This window comes from Lutjanus erythropterus, chromosome 21 (genome assembly GCF_056507025.1).
Source record: "Lutjanus erythropterus isolate fLutEry1 chromosome 21, fLutEry1.hap2, whole genome shotgun sequence".
In the NCBI taxonomy this organism is placed as follows: Eukaryota; Metazoa; Chordata; class Actinopteri; order Lutjaniformes; family Lutjanidae; genus Lutjanus; species Lutjanus erythropterus.
This window is the reverse complement of record NC_139337.1, coordinates 19,819,144-19,839,387: the sequence shown is the minus strand read 5'-3', so window position 1 is coordinate 19,839,387 and position 20,244 is coordinate 19,819,144. Positions and strand designations below refer to the sequence as shown.

Sequence of the window (20,244 nt, the reverse complement as noted above, 5' to 3'; positions counted from 1 at the left end):
ACAATAATATCCTGAGAAAACTTGATCATCAGCATAAAACTTTGAAAAATATAGATAAATATAAAGCATGATAATTGAAAATCATGTCATATCCTTGAAATTAGATTTTTAAAAGCACAATTGTATTAATAAGCTAATTCTAGTCAACATGTTTAATCACTAACTTGGTTGATGGGTGAAAATATTGTCAGAAAGTTAAAAAAAAAAAAAAAAATCTGTGTTCCAGGCCTCTAACAACAGCTAAAATGCTGCCGTAGTTTCTCCACATTACAGTGAGACGGTGGTTCTGTGCGATCCAGCAGTGAGTGTTTCTCAGAAAAGTCCTGCTTTTTTCTTCAAGTCGTTCTGCCTCCACTTCGGCAGCCGCTTGAAGTCTGAGCGAGTCGTGCCGAGCAGGTTCTCGAAGTCCACATCAGACAGGTGGTCCTGAAACCAGAGCAGAGAGGAGGACAGAAAACAGTGAGACTGACCTCTTCTGTACACACTGTGTTATTACGTCTGGATACTAATTACAACTTGCTCAGCGCCTCCTACTGAATCACAGTCAGTCCTTGCAGGATTAAGAGACAGTGGGGCTCCTGACACAGACATGTAAAAGGCTCCCACCGCTCTGTACCACATTGTCTCCAAGAGACACAGTGTCTCAGTGGCTGTCATGCATCTCTTTGTAGCTTCGTCTCCTTGACATCATCTTGTGTCTCTGTAGTTGTTTTACATTCTTTGAAATAATTTTGTCTGTCTCTTCATAGTTATTTTGTGTGTCTTTGCAGTTATTTTGTATCTCTTTGTGGTTGTTTTGTGTTGTAATCTGTTAAGCAGTAGAAATATTAGACAGTAGAACCAAATGCAGACTCTGAAGGCAGAGCCATGCAGTTCAAAGGATTTATTATACAAAACTAAAAATACAAAGTCAAAACCAAAACGTTATGGGGACCAGGCAGGCATTTGAATTAATTCAAATCAACAGAAATTCCACATCCAATAAAAAACAGTCAAAGAGGTTCACACTGGGGATAATTGAAGGACACAGCATGAAGGACAAAGACAAACTGCCAGCTGAAGGAGGGTAACCTGCAGACTAAATAGACGGTGAGGCTAATCAGGGACAGGTGAAGCTCATCAGGCACCAAAACGTGGAAGAAAAAAAAAAACAAAGACAGGAAGTAAACAAAGACACAAGATGGAAGAATCTTTGCGTCTCTTTGTAATTCTGTCTCCTTGTTTTACTTATTAATTTTGTTTTATAATTTTGTAACCTTTTTGTGTCTGTCTCTTGGTGGTTGTTTTGTCTTCTTGTGATTATTTTGTGTCACTTTGAGGTTATTTTGTGTCTCATTCCAGTTGTTTCTCTATGAAGTCATGTGTCATCTTTTTGTAGTTTGTTTCTCTTTTTAGTCATTTTGCACTTTTTTGTAGTTGTTTTGCACCTGTGTTGTTTTGTCTCTTTGTAGTTATTTTTTATTGTATGTATATTATTTTGTGTCATTATGTCTAGTTGTGGTTGTTTTGTGTCTCTTTGCAGTTTTGTGTCACCGATTTAAACAGTTTTATTAATGGTGTGTTTGTGCTTCAGTGTGTTTTAATGAAATGTAGCCTCACCATGTTGGACAGTTTTCTGTATGAAGAAAAAAAAATACAACAAATCCAAACACAGGATTGGATTTGGCAGATATTCAACAGGAAGCTGCTTTTAACTGAGCTCTGTGACTTTACAAAAAGAACACCCTGCACATAACGATTTCCCTGTTTATGTGCCATTTGCACCAGACCAATAATTCTGCACCCACCTCTCTCTGGCTCGGGTCCACTCCCTGCGGCAGCTCACTGGGAGACTTGTTGACGAGGAGCTCTGGGTCCAGATACCTCCCAGAGCCTCCAGCAGAGGGGGACACAGAGCCGCCAGCTGGGGACGATCGAATGAAGCTAGAGGAGGGGGACAGGTTCATGGACACAGAGGACTGGCCTCTCTGGGTAGACGGGCTCGTGGGAGTGGAGGGTCTGGGGGACAGATCACCTCCGTGGACCCTGTAGACCGGCGGAGAGGAGCTCATGGGGCCTCCTGGAGCCCTGTAACCACCTCCACTGATCCCACCAGGACTCTTATTGAGCTTGTCCATATCCTGGACAAGGACAGAACATGTGTGAGTGAAATCATACAAACCCTGGTTCCAAAAAAGCTGGGTTGTAAAACGAAAATAAAAACAGAGAGGAATGATTTGCCAATCCTTTTATTCAATTGAATATAGTACAAAGACAATAAATTTAATGTTCAGACTTTCAGAATGAGTGCATATGAACAAAAAACAATAAATTTAATCAGTTTGAGCATTAAATATCTTGTCTTTGTACTGTATTCAGTTGAATATAGGTTGAGAAGTATCTGCAAATCATTGCATTCCCAACTTTTTTGGAACTTGGGTTTGTGTTTTTGGAGGAGTTTTACATGACTTTTGTGAGAAAACATCAAAAACTGTAAACATTTAAGGATTAGTGACATGTTAGTAGTTATAGTATTAGTAATATTAGTACATTTTGGTTAATTGGTGTTAGAATTAGTGTGAGTCAATCACTTACAACAGTAATCTGTGAGAGAGATGCTGCATCACTCAGCTTTTTTTTCATCTCCTCATAGGAGTTGCCTCCCTGTTGGGAAGATCAAGTGAGGCAGGATTGAAAATTACTGAGCATGCAGGGTCGTCTTCATCTTCAAACAATCCATAAAATCATCCACATGTGACTCAGTGTTCTTTCTAATTTCCGAAACGATTCGTTTGCACGAGATTATTCATAGTATTCATGTGATATTTGTGTCTCTTCTCAATAATCAGCGCTGACGTAACGGAAATGTACAGTCATAAAAAAACTACTGATTTGTGACGACTTAATTAATCATGCTGCATTACTGCATTAAAAGCACGACTGTAGTGCCTCTCAATGAGATCAAACAGAGGCTGTGACAAACTCACGCTCCACTTATGAGGATCCCATGCATTGAACCAGCCGGTGAAGGTGGGCGGTTCGTAGCCCTGTTTGACAAAGATGATGGGGGTGTCCTGGTCGCGGCCCGCTGGGTGGGTCCTCAGGTAGTCCTGCGCACAGTTCCACGCCTCCTTGGTCTCATACTTGTTGCTTAGGTTTCCGACCCACAAGAAAATCTGGGGTGATTTGAAGAGAGAAGAGCCGTTTCAGAGCATTTACAACTCATTGTGGTCACAAAGAAAAAGAGGAATCTTAGACTCAACTGACATTTCAGTGCTTTCACAGTATTTCCATTTTATACTATACTGACAGCTGTAGTTACTGGCTATGTTCTGTATTATGTCTATTATTTTTCATTTTAATAAAAAAGCGAAAACGCATTTTTACATGAATTACTGTTGTTATAGCTTTTGTTATAATGCTCCTTTCATGCATGCAAAAAAACTGAAATGCAAAATCAACACTTTGCGGTGTTATGGGGGTTTGGACAGAGTCAGGTTTGCTGTTTCCTTCTTTCTAATCGAGTCAATCTTCTCAGCCAACTCTCAGAGAGACAGTAATCTGTTCTTTTACTGTACACTGTCCTTCCCACACAAATTCTTAAGTCACTTTAAAGCTTTTTTTATAGTGTTTGTAATTATATTATCTTCAGAAAAATGTACAATTATTAGTTTATTTCAAAGAATCTTAAAATATAACTCATCACACCAATGGATCCTCCAAATCACAAGTTATTTGTTTCATAACTTCCACAGTTCAACTCCCAGTGATTTTATGCATCTACACACATGAACCTAAAATCCTTTCAGCTCCTTTGACCTCTCACCTCCTCCCAGGTGTCCAGCAGCATCACGTCCTCCTCGTCCAGGTCGCTCTGGGCGAAGTCGTCCACCTCGGTCATCTTAAACTGACCCACCTGATTGGAGCATTCAAACAGCCGGGGACTGTGAAGAGGCTCCTCCCTCTGCAGTCTGAAACAACAGACAGCTCAGTGTCATTAAAACTGTATAATCTGCTCTATTTGTGCATATATGTGTGTGTGTGTGTGTTGGGGGGTGGGGCTGTGCAGACCATATCTCATTGGGTTCAGACGACATTGGGCATATTCCACTGACCTTGATATAAAAATAATCCTTGCAGATTTAAATGTAAGCTTATTAATGCTTCAAAATATGATTAAAGAGCCTTTTGGAAGAGTCCTTTATTATAGGTTATTGTGACTGTTGTTTTTTTCTTTATTTACTGTAATAAAGAGTAAAAAATATTTGGAGAACATCGTGACCTCAGTTAGATGCTTATATTTGTTAATATATAGAACTCAACCAGCTGCAGATGAGTCAAAGATTACAATAATCACAAAAAAAGCTAGATTCAAAGGTGTAATGCTGCAGCTTTCTGTGTTTACCTCTTGTCACTGGCATAGGGAGCCTTTCCTCCCAGAGCTACCCAGAATTCAGCTGGCTCCTGGCCCTCCATCACCACCTGCTTGTCCTGCTTGGACAGCACATCAGACATCGCTCGGCCCATCACCCTCTCATCCCCGCTGCAGCCCTGGAGACGGACATCAAACAAACACGGACTCGTGTGAAAATTCAAACGCACAAATTCACATTTTTTTTATTCTCTAAAGCGGAGCTCATGTCAGGCTTATTCAGCTTGTTATAATGCTCGTTAATGAAGCACATACCTTTCCATACCACAGGTAGCACATGTGGTCGGTCTTCAGCAGGAAAACATCGTTGGTGTTCAGAGACGAGGCCCTCGCCAGCACCTCAGTGGCCTTGGTGTTCAGCTCATTAGTCCCTCTCACCTGGAACAGCCTGGCACCTCCATCAGGGTTAACCACGCCAGGTCGGCCTGTGCCACCCTAAAGACACACACACACATACATATTCATAAAATGCATGCAGAGATTTGAATACACGCATAAATATGCAAAATACTCAGCTCTTTACCACCTTTACCTTCCTTTTTATTGAGTGTTTTTGTGCTTTATTCTGACAGTATAAGATTAATGTCTTTATGATGTTTGTCTAGCATTCTTTACCCTTGAGAATCAAAACATTTTTTTACTGCATTGCACTAATAATGAAAAATATAGATCTTTTTTGCATTTGATCATTTGTAATCCAGAAAAAAAAATCATTCTCAGTGTGAAAAATCGCACCTCAAAGATGATGAGTTTGCCTTTGAAAATAGCCAGGAAGTGGCGAGGCTCCTTTCCCATGACCACCCTGACCTGGACCGGGGCTCCATTGTACTTGTTATCAAGGTCGACGGCCTGGTAAGCACAAGCTGTGATCTCATCTTTAGTGGCATGACGGCCCTGGTGTAAGACAGACATAAAGTCACGTTAGTACTACTGCTCTTTTTTAATACATTAGAAACAGAAAAAGAAATTAAAAAATAAGGAAAATATTTCTCCTGTTGTAAGGTGGAAAGGCAGAGGAGAAAAAGGGGAAGTTTTTTAAAAGGGATTCTTTGAAATCGGGTAGTGAGTAAATATAAAAACATGGCCCCTGTCTGTACCTTCAAAACACTGGCCTTGCACTTAGCTTCTGCAGCTAGCACTGCCAACACAATGTTAACTTCCCTGGCTTTGGCTTATTATCCTCCCTGGTTAGTTCGGCTGCTCAGAAAACCTGATCCTGCCAACAACATTTTTCTTCATGTAAGGAGTAGTACTACGAGAACATTACTACATTTCCCTGGCTTTGGTAAACTGTCCTCCTTGGTCAGAACAGCAGCTCACAAAACCTGATCCTGCCGACAACGCCGAGTTTGTAGAAAGGCAGGGGAGGAAAAGAGGAAGTTCTTTGAAATCAGGTGGTGAGGAAACATAAAAACATCAGTATAAGCAAGCAAATAAAACCAATAATTCTGCCACCTAATACTGTGATGATACTGACCTGCCACATGTACAGTATGTACTGCTGCTGACCTCCTCTTTGATATGTGTACAGCACCAGGTAGCAGTCTCCTCCATAAAACTGCCCATAAGTACTTGGATTTACTTCAGCCAGCTCCAGGTTCTCAATTCGCCACACCTACATGACACAGACATGAAAAGTTGGAAGTCTTTCAACCCTTTGTGGTTGTGTGTCCTTTGGCATTAGACAGCGTTTCAGCATCTTTTTTTTTTCTCACCTTAACATCTCCAGATGCGTCATCGACCATGCGCTGCTGTGCTGCCACTTCAGGACGCGCATGGAGCGTCATCACATCAAACTTCACTTGGTCTACCTTTGCTGTATGGAGACCCAAAGTGTTCAGTAACAGAACAAAGTAATCATATGAATTATATGCAAACAAGAGCAAGGCAACAGATGGTGAGGCACCTACTGCAATGCCACTATGACTGCCAGATGCAGCCAGAGGACATTTGAAAAGTTTCTTATAAAGTTTTTTGTACAGTATTGTATTTTACATTAGCTCAAGAGCAGCTCAAGAGGTTTAGTTGAAATGGCAACAAAACAGGGATTTATTCATGTTGTACTGTGCTTAATGTTAGTAGACCATAACATGTCCTTGTTTTAGCCTAGCAGGTACTGATGATTTGTGGTCCCGACCAGAGTGGTCAATAAAATAGTTTTTCTCAAGGTTTTTCAAAAATTATGAATCGTCGCCACCACGGGACGTCCTTGAAAAAACACAGTTCAGAGATAATAAAAACTGCTGAACTAAAGTAAAAGGAACCTGCACTGATTTCTTTTATTGTGAAAAGAAGAAGCAGGATGAAAAAAACGCTTCATAACGATCTGAGTTTTAAAATATTCATTGAATTATTTCACACTTTCATTGTTATCTTATATATTTTGTCAGTATATAGTCATGATTATTGATTTCTCACACACTTATTTATACATCTAATATCGCACACGTTGGGCCTCCAGATCACAATACTATTAATAAATAAGTTTCCAAAGTCTTTCGTGTATTAGAAAGTGTAGTTTTATATCTCCCTGGCTCTCATGTGAATTATTAAAGTACGTAGAGGTTACCTATCTTTCCCACGTTGTAGGTGGAACCAAGGCCCTGAGTTTGGCCTTTATCTCTCCAGGATTTGAACAAGTGCTTGAACATGGCTGACTCTCCTCCCTCAGTCATCACCTCCACACTGGTGCTGGATGGGTAGTTCTTGGCTTTGATATAGCCCTGGCAGAAACGATGAGCGGACCAATAGTATCTTTCATGACTTTGAGAATCACAATATTGTATAAAGGAGATTCTTCAGTAAACTCACCACTGCCCTGTTAAGAGCTTCTCGCCGCTCTTCTTTGGAGGCCTGTTTGCCTTTCCACACCATCACTCTGGAGCCTTTCTGGTCCACAATGTAACAGTCCTGACAGAGAGAGAAAAAGACAGTTATAAAGGACATAACTCTATAATAACAGTGTCTAAGGCACATGTTTGAGGGTTAAAAGACACTTACAGAGGAGTGCAGCAGGTCTTGTGTTAGAGGCTGCGTGGCCACTTCTTGAACCACCAGATTCCCGCTGTTTTCAAACACGCTGAGGAGAAACAGCGCATGATTTTATTAAATGGACAAAATGTTCCCAACATGTTGCAGCAGTGATGCAGCAGATTAAGATAAAGTCCTTACTGGTAGAGTCTGACGTTGGTGTTCTGCACCTGGTCAGGTCTGTCATCGGGAGTGGCCTCCTTCAGCTGCCCGGTCCTCTGTCCGAGCACCGCCGTCATGACTTTCATCAGCTCCGGTGAGTCCTGCTCATCTCCTCCCTCCACAACACCGATCTGAGCCCGACCTCCTCGCTCCCTGTCCCGGATGTCCTGGGCCAACAAGACTGCCTGCAAACCAGGTAATAAGTGAAGACCAACTTAAGAAATACAGAATATGGTACCAATGTGGTGACCAACATTTTCAAGGAACAGAATCTTTCTGAATCAAATTGGTGAGTCATAGGTTAACCCAGCATCCCCGTAGAAAGTTACAACAACCAGAAAGTTTTTTTTTTTTACCTGCATTTTACCATATATATTTATTTCAGTGGTTATTTATTTGAGTGTTTTTATTGTTATTTCTCAGGTTGTTATTTCGTTGAGAATTGTGCTGTTTGTAAAATGTGTGTCAGGATAGATGCCCTGTCTTATACCGGAAACTAAATCTACCCACAGGTACAAATAAAGTAACCTGAATCTGAACCTGAAACTCCATCTTTGCATATAAATCAAACATTAGTGGTTACAGGCTGAATATTTGGTTTAATTTATTGAAGACATCCATGAGACACAAAAACAGATTTATCCAAACTCATTTCCCTTTTGCTATTATTCTTTGCCACTCAACGACAATTGTGGGATTAATATGTAGAGCAACAAGATTGTTCAGTTATATTTAATGCAACTTTATTTACACCCGAAAGGTCATTTAATATATATGTGTTGTTCTTACTTTTCAATGACTGTAATGTGAATGTAATGGTGCCCAGCAACAATGTTGTGCTTTTGGTTTTTATTTTAAATGAATTGTTATTGGATTAGGTTAGCAGCTCCATTTACAAAAAGAAAATCTGATTAAATTAAAACTACTCTCTGAATATTCAGAAAATCCTTATTATTAATGACACCAGCTGCCATTAAGTGAACTGCAGCCAGCAGCATCCACCCTGTTGCTCATGCTCGCACTCCCAAAGAAGCATCCTGGCCGCTCGCCACTGAGCTGCGTCATGTGGATAAATGAGGTAAATAAAGTTAGATTTGTGTTGTGGTGGGTACTGGTCGTTTGTTGACATTGTCAGCCTCCATTTCTGAGCTAATGTTAGCCGGTGCTGCACACAGTTGGTGCTGTAGGGGAGCTGAAGAGACACGAGGCACTCAGGAATGTGCACAACGTCACGCAACCGAGAAAGACATGTTGGGGAATGTTTAATATTTTTAAGTTGTGTTTGCTCACACTTTGACAATACAATACACAACAATTAATGCATGTAAATTGCTGCAGTACAGTACAGTAAACTTAAACAAAAAGAAAAAATATATATATTTGAACATTAAAGGGACAATAAGCGAGTTTGGAGAAAGATATTTGATTTTTGAGCCTCATTCCCTGGCTGTTAAATACCAATAATATAAAGTCTCCCAACCTCTTTGTGAAAATGTCATTTTTGTTTTTTGAATTGTGTCTTTTTTTCTGTAAAATTAACCAGTACAACCAAGTCCATGACTCAGGAGGGTCTGATGTACTGAAGTGCAGTTTTGAGGTAGTTGCACTTTTCTTTTTAATGCTACTCAAAAATCTACTACAGAGGAAAATATTTCACTTTTTAATCCATCACAATTATCTGACAGTTATAGCTGCTGGTTAATTTTTTGATTCAGATTTCCATGTAAAACATAATCAGGTTCTAAAATATAATGATATATTTTACAGATACTCAACAGTATAAAAAGTCTTTCACATTTTGTCTACTTACAGCTGCGATACAGCTGTACTTTTACCGTTTTGTAATGCAATATTTTTAAGCTGCAGCATTTTAACTCAAGTTAAAGTCTCTGAGTAGTTCTTTTCTTCCACCGCTTCTCTTTTCTAACCAATCAGAGTGGAGGATTACCTTGAGCTTCTCTCTCCTGTTGCTCTGGGGGCCGTTCCACTGCACTATGGCCTTCCCCATATCCAGCAGGAATATATCTCCATTGTTAAAGCTGTTCCACGACACCTCCACCTGGACATGGAGTGATGGAGGGTTATCAAATAGCTTCCCTTTATTCAAATGAACAATATAAGCTGTCATAAAAAAACTATTCTGAGAAAGAAATGTAGTTAAGATAGGGAAATATCAATTAAACAGCACACAGTCATAGCACTCCTCTGGCAATTAACACCTACTTTGACAGCAGTGACAACAAGCACGCTATAATTTGTTTGAGAGGGAGTGCCAGCACCCCTTGTAGCGTGGCTGTGTGAAGCCTGTGATAGCTCCAGTGGGAGGCACTGGGCAGCAGGCAGCATTAATCCCTGACACAGCCCTTTATACTCCACTCTGCGTACCTCCGTCGCTGTGACATGCTTCCTGCCTTTGACGTGCAGCAGTCGCAGGACGTTGTAGGCGTTTGTGTCCACGTGGTGAAAACCTGAGGCCACTCCACCCTTCTTGTATCTGCGGAGAGATCAGTGTACATTACCAAAGGTCAAGTGTAATAAAACAGCCACAGCAGACTGGAGGCAGGACGAAGAGCTGAAAACATTTCTTGTTTTGTTCATTGTGAACCTCAGTGTTTCATAACCACGAAGCAAAAAAACACAACAAAAAGTTTGAGGTTGATGAACTGGGCGAGCGAAAACTGCTAAGCCTCAACAAAACAAGTGTAATTTGTGTCATAATGATTTCATGCAGAGGGATTACTGTTGTAAGCCATGTCTCAGGAAGATTACAGCATAAGTGTGTGTGTATGAGTGTGTGAGACTCTTTCTGTTTGGTCACCACCCCCTTCAAGTTCACATACCAGCTCCTTTCTTTGGCCCTTTTTTACACTTGGCATTAACATTTGTCCTTTACTGTTTTACACCAGAATTTGGTTTTGGTTTTTTAAATGAACGTAAACCCACAAAAATAGTCAATTTACCTTTTACTCATTGCCAGTAGATGACTTTGCCTCTTTTTTTCTGTTGTGTTGCTGTGAAAGCTGTGATTCAACTCATGAACTCCCACTACTACTTTTGTAGCTTCTAACTGAATCTCTGGTTTGAAGTTTAGTTTTTCTCCTGCGTCGCTGTTTCTAATTTCAGGTATCTGCTTCATTTTATTGTTGTTGTTGTTGTTGTTTGCTTTCAGCTGTATAGGAGTCCTGTTAGGGTACTGCTGATGAAAACCCAGCATTTCCTGATTTTGTATAATAAAAGCTTTTAGATTAAAAAAAATAACAGAGGACTTTTGTTGTGAAGAATTGTTGGGAAATAAAATGTTCATCTACTGTTCAGGCAATAAACAAAAGACGAGTGTGTGATAAATACAAGCCTTCAAGCGAATGCAATGAGTCAAACCAAGTCAAGCCAAGTATCACATGTATGAAAAAGGAGCAAAAGAGTTGCAGTATTACCGATGGAGACGACAAGCCTTCATTACCTCTGCCAAACATTTGCTAAAGTAAGTCAGCTAACCACTAACTGCTGTTAGCTTGGTTAGCTGTGACTCAGTCTTGGGCTGCTGGGAACCAAAACCCAGCAGGAAAACCACCTCTGTACTGTAGACTATTCCCTGTCGTCAAACAGGCCTCTGTTGGTCTCAGAGGCTGTTTTGGTCCCTGTCTGGTCGTGTTCACGCTCAGTCCAGGAGAGTCAGCTAATATGAGTTTCCTCTCCTAGTGTTACATCCAGGGGCCGCTTTTGCTGCATGGCGCGGGTCATAAGGCACAGCTCTACTAGCTACTGTAAACACCAAAATCTGTGACAAGTCCCTCCCGATCATTAACTGTTTAATGGGAACTTTAAACCCGTGTGTAAACAGGAGCTTTGACTCACATGAGGCCATTTTTGAAGTAGCCTCTGAACCGTGGCGATTCGTTGCCCTGCACCTCCCTGTGTTGCACCGGACTCCCACCCAGGTACTCGTCCAGCTGGGTGACGTAGATGGCTGCTGCACCTTGCTCATCTTGGGAGGAGGTGTTTCCTATCCAGTAGTGGATGTCAGTTGTCTGGCCTGAGCCCTTGTTCGCACTTATCTGGTGAAAGACACAGACTGAGGACTCACTCTTGCGCACATACTATCAAAACATGCATTAATCACATGTCTTCATTAATGTTGTAGCCAGTGTTGTACTCACATAAAGAACAATGTAACAGTCTCCCTCAAAGAAGTTACCAAAGCCCTGGGCTGGAACAGACACCATCTGCATGTTCTGAATAAGAAAACAACAAAAACACAAAACAGTATTTCATCACACCACACCCTTCTTATGCAAGTGCAGCAGTGTATGTCCACATAAAGAGTAACGTGGGTAGACTTACATTGATGGTCCATATTTGCAGGCCTGGCTTTCGGTTGACATTTCTAAATGCATCTGGACTGTCATCACTCATCATTCTGCTGAACTGAAACAAACACACATGTAAGGCAAGAAACAATGAGAACTGATTAACCTGCGTGAGCACAGTAAATCTCAACATGTACATAAAACACTTTTGTTTTTGCTCCCATTTTCCATGAGTTGAAATAAAAGATCTAAGACTTCTTCTATGCACACAAAAGGCTGGACACGATAAAAGGTCACTTAAATGTGCACTTTTATCTTGAAAAAAGGACATTTATTAGACAGTAAATTATGGCTCTTTCACATAGGGTCACATATTTTTTACCCCCAGGAGGGCAAAGTTGACCTGCCCTTCTCTGCCTCTGATTGACTAGTACTTGTTGCCTTTGTCAGTTGGGTTGGTTAGGTTTAGGTGCATGGAATATAACAAATGATGAGCTCGTCATTAAGCCTGATAACAACCTGATCATTTGACTCGTGTGTGTTGGAGCAGGGAAACATCTAAAACATGCAGGGCAGGGGTCCCTGAGGACCAGGGTTGGGAAACACTGGATTATACTAATGTTGCATTTATGCTCATTATAGGTTGTAAGTGCTCACTAACATGGAATTTAAAAAATGTGAAGCAAAACTGTAAGAACTAAACCTTTTGTTGCATGGAAGTCTCAGATCTTTTACTTCAACGCATGAAAAACAGGAGCAGAAACAATAGTAAGCATTTAAATGTTTGTTAAATTACATATGTACAGGTGTCTGATTTATGCACTTTAAGATGAGATGTATATGGAAAGTTAGCAAAAGACAAAAGATTACAGAAACATTAAATATCTTATTGCTGAAGTATGACGTCTAATATACATTTCTAATCACTAATTTCCAGTGGTTAGTGTTGTACTTTTACTGCAGTACAATGATTTGATAGCTATTACTTTTCAGATTAAGATTTTACATACACTATATATATATTTTTGTAATTTTTAAACTTTATGTGTTCACCTTTACTCCTGTATTTATATGTTTTTATTGTTCTCTGTGTTTTTTTTTTATCTTGTGTGTCTTGCCCTGTGTTGTTTTTATTGCCACTGGATCAGAGATAATTGCCCCGTGTGGACAAATGGGTCTGCGGACAAATGGGACAAAGGTCTTGAAGTTAAACTTGAATTCAAACAATTACTGCTTTTCAGCAGTGGAAGTAACTAATTACAAAAAGAAATCACTGTAAGTGTAAGTTAAGTCTTTTTTTTTTTTTTTGGATACTTGTAGTTGAGTATTTTTTTCAAGATGCATTACACTATGTAAACTAGTTAGTTAGTGTTGAAATCATAATTAAGTACTGAGTAGCACTACAATTTGAATTAATATCCAAATGCATCCTGACTAGAAGTGTTGTTTTAGTGCAGTCTTTTTAGCTCTGTCTTTGGTCTCCACCACCAAGTCCTGAAGGACGTGTTTTAGAATCTTAAATAGCACATTAGAAAACACATTTTCAATTGTAAGTCCTCCAAACCACTTCAGAAGAGAAACACTGCATTTCTGAAGCCTCCTCCTCCTCGTTGCTCATCCTCACAAGTCCCCTATCTTTTCACTGGAAACAGATGTCTCCAACATGACAAGTGAACCATTTCAAAAGATTGGATCTCTGACAGCGAAACACCTCTAATCCCCCTAATGAGTGTCAGCTTGGCGCCATAGCAACCTACAAGTTCTGCAATCAGTGGTGCTTAAACTGCCTCTTGACTCAGATATCAGAAACAACAGCACTGATAAGCAAACACACTGTATCGCCAGCTGAGCCAAGAAGAATATAGGCTTAGTGTTGACACGGCGTATGGAAACAGGCTCGGTGGGATGTTACGCTGCCAGCAACATATCATGAATGCAAATACAGGATCCACGCACACACGATATGATTGTCAAATAGCTGGAGGAGCTGTGGTTGAAGTTATTCTCCAGAGAAAAGAGACAGCTTTTATTTATGGCTCATATTCTGCACTCAGAGTCTAATCTTTGATTCATGTTCTGGGCAGTGATTGATGGAGTGGGTGGTGTAACGTGAGGTAAGACACATCAGGTCACCTGTGCACTACCAGGATGTTAACCACACCCTTAATTAAAATTATCAAGGCTCTGGCATTCACGTAATCAGATAAAGAGGGTGACACATTCAGAGCAAACAGAAAAAAGATTCAAATAAAAATAATAGGGCTCGGCTGAGGTTACAAAATCCAACTATATTTGGCTTTTGGTGTTTGAGTATGAAGAGGCAAAGACTGAGTCATGTTGGAATAATTTCATGATAAATATACACATATTGTATAGGTATCTATATACAGTTCAGAGATAGTTCAAATAAACATATTTAAAGTAAATATTTTATTACTTTTGTAAGGTGTATTTTGCAAGGTGTATTTTTCTGAGCAGACAAAAATATGCAATTTTTTACCAAAATCCATTTTGCATTTTGTGTATTTGAAACACTTAAAATACATTATGTAATATGTTATTTTATTCCCAAATATTCCCCAGTATTGAACTGTGGAAAAATAGTGTACAACAAGTACCCTAATCACAGAAAACCACCCAGCATGCAACCTCCCACCTCCGCATTATCCACTTAAAATTTATGATGTGGTAAATTAGCAGAACTCATCTTTTCAGTGTAGGAGGGTTACATACTCATACTCATACCAGTACTTTGTATTTTATTTTGATGCATTTGATGAGCAAATATTTGTAATTTGTAACAAGACAAGTTTAAATGTAACATGTAACATGTACGTTTAAATGAACAGCAGCAACTGTGGCCAGAAGTAATAATTATGGGATAACAGATGCTAAATCATAGTGTTAACAGAGCAAGTAGAGAAGAAGCATGAAAGTGGCCAGACTGGGTGACTCAACTGACAGGAATAAGTTTGCTGACATTAGCTAATATTAGCCACCATAAGCTAGTGGTCACACCAGACCACAGTGTTGGGATGTAGTTTCTCTAACAACATGGATTTTAATGACTAGTCCATGTGGTGTTTTTCATGTGTTTCAAGACATGTCAGGAGCGAAATAAGCAGTAAACGCCATGTCTGAACATTTCTTGCTTTGAAACTGTGGTGAACATGGGAACCCTAAAACAACAACAATAAAAAACAAACAAACAAAAAAAAAAAATAAATAAAAATCAGCCTGGGTCAGACTGGGTTTGTGATGTCATAAACCTGAGGATCCAATCCCATAATCAAGGGGGTGGCTCTATACATATCATTAGCATTAGCATGTCCAGCCCACGGTAGAAACCGGATGTAGCTAGTTAGCGGTAGAGGTGAAGGGTTGGTGGGTGTGGAGAGAGCAGAGGTTATCATGAATCATTGAATACTAAATGAGGGCAAGGTGTAGAGCTATACGTAAGCTGTTTTATCAAGATGTTTAGCAAGAAACAAACAAACAAACAAACAAACAAACAAACAAAAAACCCAGAACATATCAGACACAATGTATTGCTACTTGCAGAGCATTTTACATTGTTTAAAATATGACCGGAGGTGGAGCTTTTTCAGTAGTTAACTACTAGGGTCATGCACTTTAGGTGGTTAATTATAAACTTCATATTGATAGTATAGTTTTTTTTGCTGTGCAATATAACTCGATGCTGCAGCTCATTGTCCACGGTTGTTACAACAATGACCTGCTATTTGATTAAAATCACCTGAGGTTTCCAACGAAGATGGCTGTGATTTAATTCTATGAATTTCCCTAGGAATTAAGCATTTCCTTCAACCTTCAATAACTGCTTCATATTCTTTTCTTAAAACACATTATCTGGCTGTCAAAAATGAGGACTGGCCTGCCCTTGTCCCCAAATCAAACACACCTACATTTGACTCATATCTGTTCAAGACTTCCCTTCATGCAGACTTGATGAAGTTCAACCACGTTTTAGTTTGACAAGCTGTTTTTGAGAGTGGTTGAGGTGTAGCTTAACTACTTTTTATTGTGAAGTAACTGTAATAGTTTGGTGAACTACAGTTTTAATGTGGTTTCCTCAAACTAGGTGTGGCCACAGCAGCTTAATAATAAGTAAATTACTTAATCCTTCCTTTCAATGTGTCTAACAAACATTTATTGCTGAAATATATAATTGATGCACTATTATAATAATATATTATGTAGAGTTTTGTATTATGTCTCCTGTCCTTGTGATATATGTTTTCATTGGGGACCTACCAAGGGACTGCTGGTGAAAAGCTAACTCTGTTGAAACATATCAAATGGTAATATTTATGTTTAATACTCTACGTGGCTCGGTAATTATGAGTATTTTAATGTTATGCAATGTGACATTATGGATTATAAGGAAGGCCTTGATAGTTGGGTCTGTAATATGCACTTTGATACCACAATCTGTAATGAGCAACTTGATAATGTGATATGAAATGAGCACTATGATGACATTGACTTTAATGACCACCTTGATAATAGGATAAGAGAGTACAAATCAAATCAAAATGTAATGTACCAAAGACTATATACTGTGCATCATCCCATTCAAATTAATATCTCTTTTTCCCTCCTCTGTACCTTCATTAATTAGCTTTATTTAATTGACTATTGGCGTTGCTTATTGCCAGTTGTAGAAGACTTTTTACTTCACCTCCCTGTCATGAATGAAAAACAACCATTGTGCTCTGCAACCTGATCCCAGTCAAAAAATAAATAAATGGAAAACTTGAACAAACAATTTCTGAAAAGATAAATTGAAGACCAGCGTTGCTTCCATTACTGTGACAGGACAGACTGGTTCCACTTCAATTAACCTGCGGTGTCCATTGACTTTGGACACACAATGAGCTTTGTTAAAGCTCTAAATTCATCCTAATGTTTTCAACCCTATTTAACATGAAATGATACTGATTTAAAAAGACACTAAAATCTGTTATAAAGAATCTTTTCCAACAAATATGACACTAAAGATGTTTTTCTTTGCAAACTGCAGTGATTCAGAAGGAAGAAAAGGATGGAGAGATGTCAAAGAACCTGAAAATGATGGAATGAAAAGTGTTGTCAAAATAAAAGTATGGATCTTACCTTTTGTTGTGTGTGGCGGAGTGAAGGCCTGGGTGTCTCCTACGAGTGGTAGAGGTAGATTAGTGAGACTGTCTTTATGTAATAAAGTATCGCTAGCTTTACCTCCTGTGTGCTGGCTGGAGTGTATGTGGCAGAGAGGGATGGGTGTATTTGCCTCCACACCCAGGTTTGAACACACCTGCAATTTCCTGCCTTGATATTTACAGTGCAATGTCCTTAAATACGCCTCTTCTTATGTTGCTTTCAGGTTCATTTGAAAAAAGGTGTTTTAATATGGAGGTTCTGACTTGTTTTAAAGCCACACTTCACCCTAAAATCTAAAATACATATTTCCCTTTCTACCTGAGGTGCTATTTACACATCAAGATCAATTTGGAGATATAGAGATGCCTGCCTTCTTTTGAATATAATGGTACTTGTGGTGCTCAAAGCACCAAAAAATTCATTTGAAAAACTCAACAGCAATGACTCTTTCCAGAAATCACGACCTGGTTACTAAAGAGAATCTACAGACCTTGTTGTGAGCTGCTTCATGTAGGAACTGCTTACAATCATAGACAGTAGAAAAAGTGCATGAAACTTGCAGGTGTGAAAAGTGAAGCCAAGCCTTAAACCTGCACTCGGTCTAATGGCCAGCAGGGGGCGACTCCGCTGGTTGCAAAAAGAGGTCAGATTGTACGAACTATTGAATAATGAGCCTACTTCTCACTTGATTTATTACCTCACTAAACAGTTTCCCAATGCGTTTATAGTCTCAGTTACTAGTTTCATGTGTTCTTAAATACAGCATGATGTTCATTTGGTAAATTATGGTCCCATTTAGAGTAAAACAGACGATGCAGCAGGATATGCTTTAGGGCGGAGCCACTGTGATTGACAGGACATTCTCAGTGACTCCGTCCAGTGCAACACACAGGGTTCACGAAACTCAGATCAAACTATAAAACTAGACAGTGTTGATCAAATATGGATGATGATTCTGTTTCTACTTTGCGTATTTGTTGCCTAAAATGTTTTCAGAAACATAACCCTACTAACAGTACATCCCTGCAAAGTTGCAATTGTGACGTAACGACATTTCTGCAACATTACAGTTACAATGATACCTTTAGTTACGTTGCTGCTGTGTAATTGAAACATTACAAAGTAACAGATATTGTATAGAAGTTTTGCAATGTCTGTTTGAAGTCCTCTGAGGGACATTTGCTGCACTTTGTATAAAGATGTTGCTGAAATGCTGCTAAAATGTGGTGAAGATGTTGGGACAAAATACAGGCGAAGTTTAAAACTATCAAAATTTCACTTGGTAGGTTGCAACAATGTCAAACGTCACAACAGTTACATTGCAACTATGTTCCTGCCATGACTTTGTGTTAAGGGGGAATTTAGCATACTGTTCAGCTAAAATACAAAAAAGATTACAAACAGGCAGCCATCATTATGTTTCCAGTTTCCAACGGAGCCTCCTGAAACTCAGATCAGCCTGTCAATCTAGGACGCAAATATGGATCAAGATTCTGTTAATTCATTGCCTATTTGTCACTTGTCTTCAGAAACATATTTTAGCGACTGTTCGGTTGTAATACAAAAAAGATCACGATTAATCAGGCTGCCATTATTTTCTGAATGAACGAGCCAAAACCAAGCATCGCTCAAATTACAGTTCATCACCCACCAGCTGCTGTGCATGCTCTGGTTGCAAAAAACCAAGATGGCAGCCCCCATAACGCCAAACTTGAGGTTTCAAAATGGTGATCCACAAACCAACGGTTGATGAATTCTGCTGACAATGCTTACAACAAGGTCTGCAACTCCCACCACAACAACCCAAAATTAATAACTAACACTACACACCAGGGGAAAATATGTAGTTTTGATTCTGGGGTGAAGTGTCCCTTTAAGGATGAATGAAGGGAGCCAGACTTGCAAAACACACTGTGAAGTCAAGATTCTCTTGAGAAAATCATCCACAATACCTGGACTCAAGCCCCACTTGAAGTCCTGATTGTGTTTTAAGTAGCCAGCCGGCGTTGTGTTTACGTTCGTCTGAGCCCTCAGCAGCACAGCGGGCATTACAGGGGCCACTTGACACCAATTATTCATTTCACAACTGTTACAACTAGCAGATGGGGGAATTGGACTCAAGGAGCTCCGAGTGGTATTGGAAAGGAATCAGAGGCTTTCTGTGGCTAAATCTCTCATTCTGTGCCTACTCACACAGACACTCGAGGAGGAACGCTTGACATTATTGAAGGTTTTCAGCTCGGGGCTTTGATCTCCCAACAGAGTAGACACTGGCAGCTTGTGTTTGCATTTGTTTGCTAAATGTGGTGATGTATTAACACGCTGGCTCCAAAGTGATTTGCACACTTTTTGAAGTAATAGAAAGGACAAGCCTTTGCAGAGACATTGATCCCTAGTCAAACACTGAATTGTATGTAAACACACAAGAGAAATAACATGTGGGTGAGTTGCTTTTACACCTCAGGATAACCTTGAGATCAAAAATCAACTATAAAGCATCAAACCCTGCTTCTCCTGTCATTCCAATCATTTCCAAACTGTGAGAACAATCTGTAAACTTCTTCTGTTGCGCCTTGCATGAATCATGGATAAGACTCCCTGCTGATGTTTTCTGTTCAGGGATACATCTATTACACTTGTCTTTGTCTTATATAGTTCACACAATCCCTGCCAGGGAATCTGAAACACAGATTGTTGCATAACTAACCAGTTTTTTTTTTTTCTTGTTAACCAACAGTTTCAAGTCAACATGCTTAAGTTTTTCTTACCTTTGACCTCAGCTTTTCATGCTTAGATTCAATCCTGGACTCCATTATGAGAATATAATCATTTCAACAACGTGGTGAACTTCAGTCCCCACATATCTGAGGGACAAGTGGAAAATTAAGAGGAAAAAACTAGACCACAAGAGCTCCTCAGGGCTGAACAATAGGCTCTGTAATGCCTAATCCACTGCTGCAGTTAAAGTGGCTGCTACGTAAGCGGAAGCCAAAAGTTCACATCAAGATATCACATGAAGCTAAGCTCTTCTTGGTTGCACATTAACCAGTTTATGTCCATATAATTAATGCACTGGCAGATCATTTAACCCTGCAGACAATGGAGCTCGAGCCTTTGTGGAAGAAGTCAGTGGTGTCCTCTTGTGTTCGAGTCATGATAAAAATGCAAGTTTGT

General features: G+C 39.7%; 1 protein-coding gene across 2 annotated transcripts; it reads right to left on the bottom strand.

Annotated features, from left to right (window-relative positions):
- Positions 1–226: 226 nt before the first annotated feature.
- On the bottom strand, positions 227–20,026 carry vill (villin-like). 2 transcript variants are annotated; one of them, XM_084746866.1, is made up of 21 exons: positions 19,839–20,025; positions 17,047–17,085; positions 11,945–12,028; positions 11,761–11,835; positions 11,459–11,658; positions 9,989–10,097; positions 9,552–9,662; positions 7,583–7,788; positions 7,412–7,490; positions 7,223–7,321; positions 6,981–7,134; positions 6,127–6,227; positions 5,889–6,026; positions 5,147–5,305; positions 4,667–4,846; positions 4,385–4,530; positions 3,806–3,950; positions 2,967–3,155; positions 2,575–2,643; positions 1,788–2,120; positions 227–426 (listed from the first exon to the last, which is right to left on the bottom strand). In XM_084746866.1, exons 1-21 carry the CDS (start codon positions 19,881–19,883, stop codon positions 313–315), a joined length of 2,775 nt encoding a protein of 924 aa, XP_084602992.1. In that variant the 5' UTR covers positions 19,884–20,025; the 3' UTR covers positions 227–312. The 2 variants fall into 2 exon arrangements, with proteins under 2 accessions (XP_084602992.1, XP_084602991.1); XM_084746865.1 differs by lacking the exons at positions 227–426; positions 2,575–2,643 and having other exon boundaries at positions 1,665–2,120; positions 19,839–20,026.
- Positions 20,027–20,244: the final 218 nt, after the last annotated feature.

Excerpts from the sequence above, each read along its gene's own strand:
- vill (XM_084746866.1), bottom strand. The coding sequence starts at position 19,883 with ATGGAGTCCAGGATTGAATCTAAGCATGAAAAGCTGAGGTCAAAG. Across the intron at positions 11,836-11,944 it reads TGCAAATATGGACCATCAAT|AACATGCAGATGGTGTCTGT; the intron begins GTAAGTCTACCC and ends TTTCTTATTCAG. Across the intron at positions 3,156-3,805 it reads TGCTGGACACCTGGGAGGAG|ATTTTCTTGTGGGTCGGAAA; the intron begins GTGAGAGGTCAA and ends AAATCACCCCAG.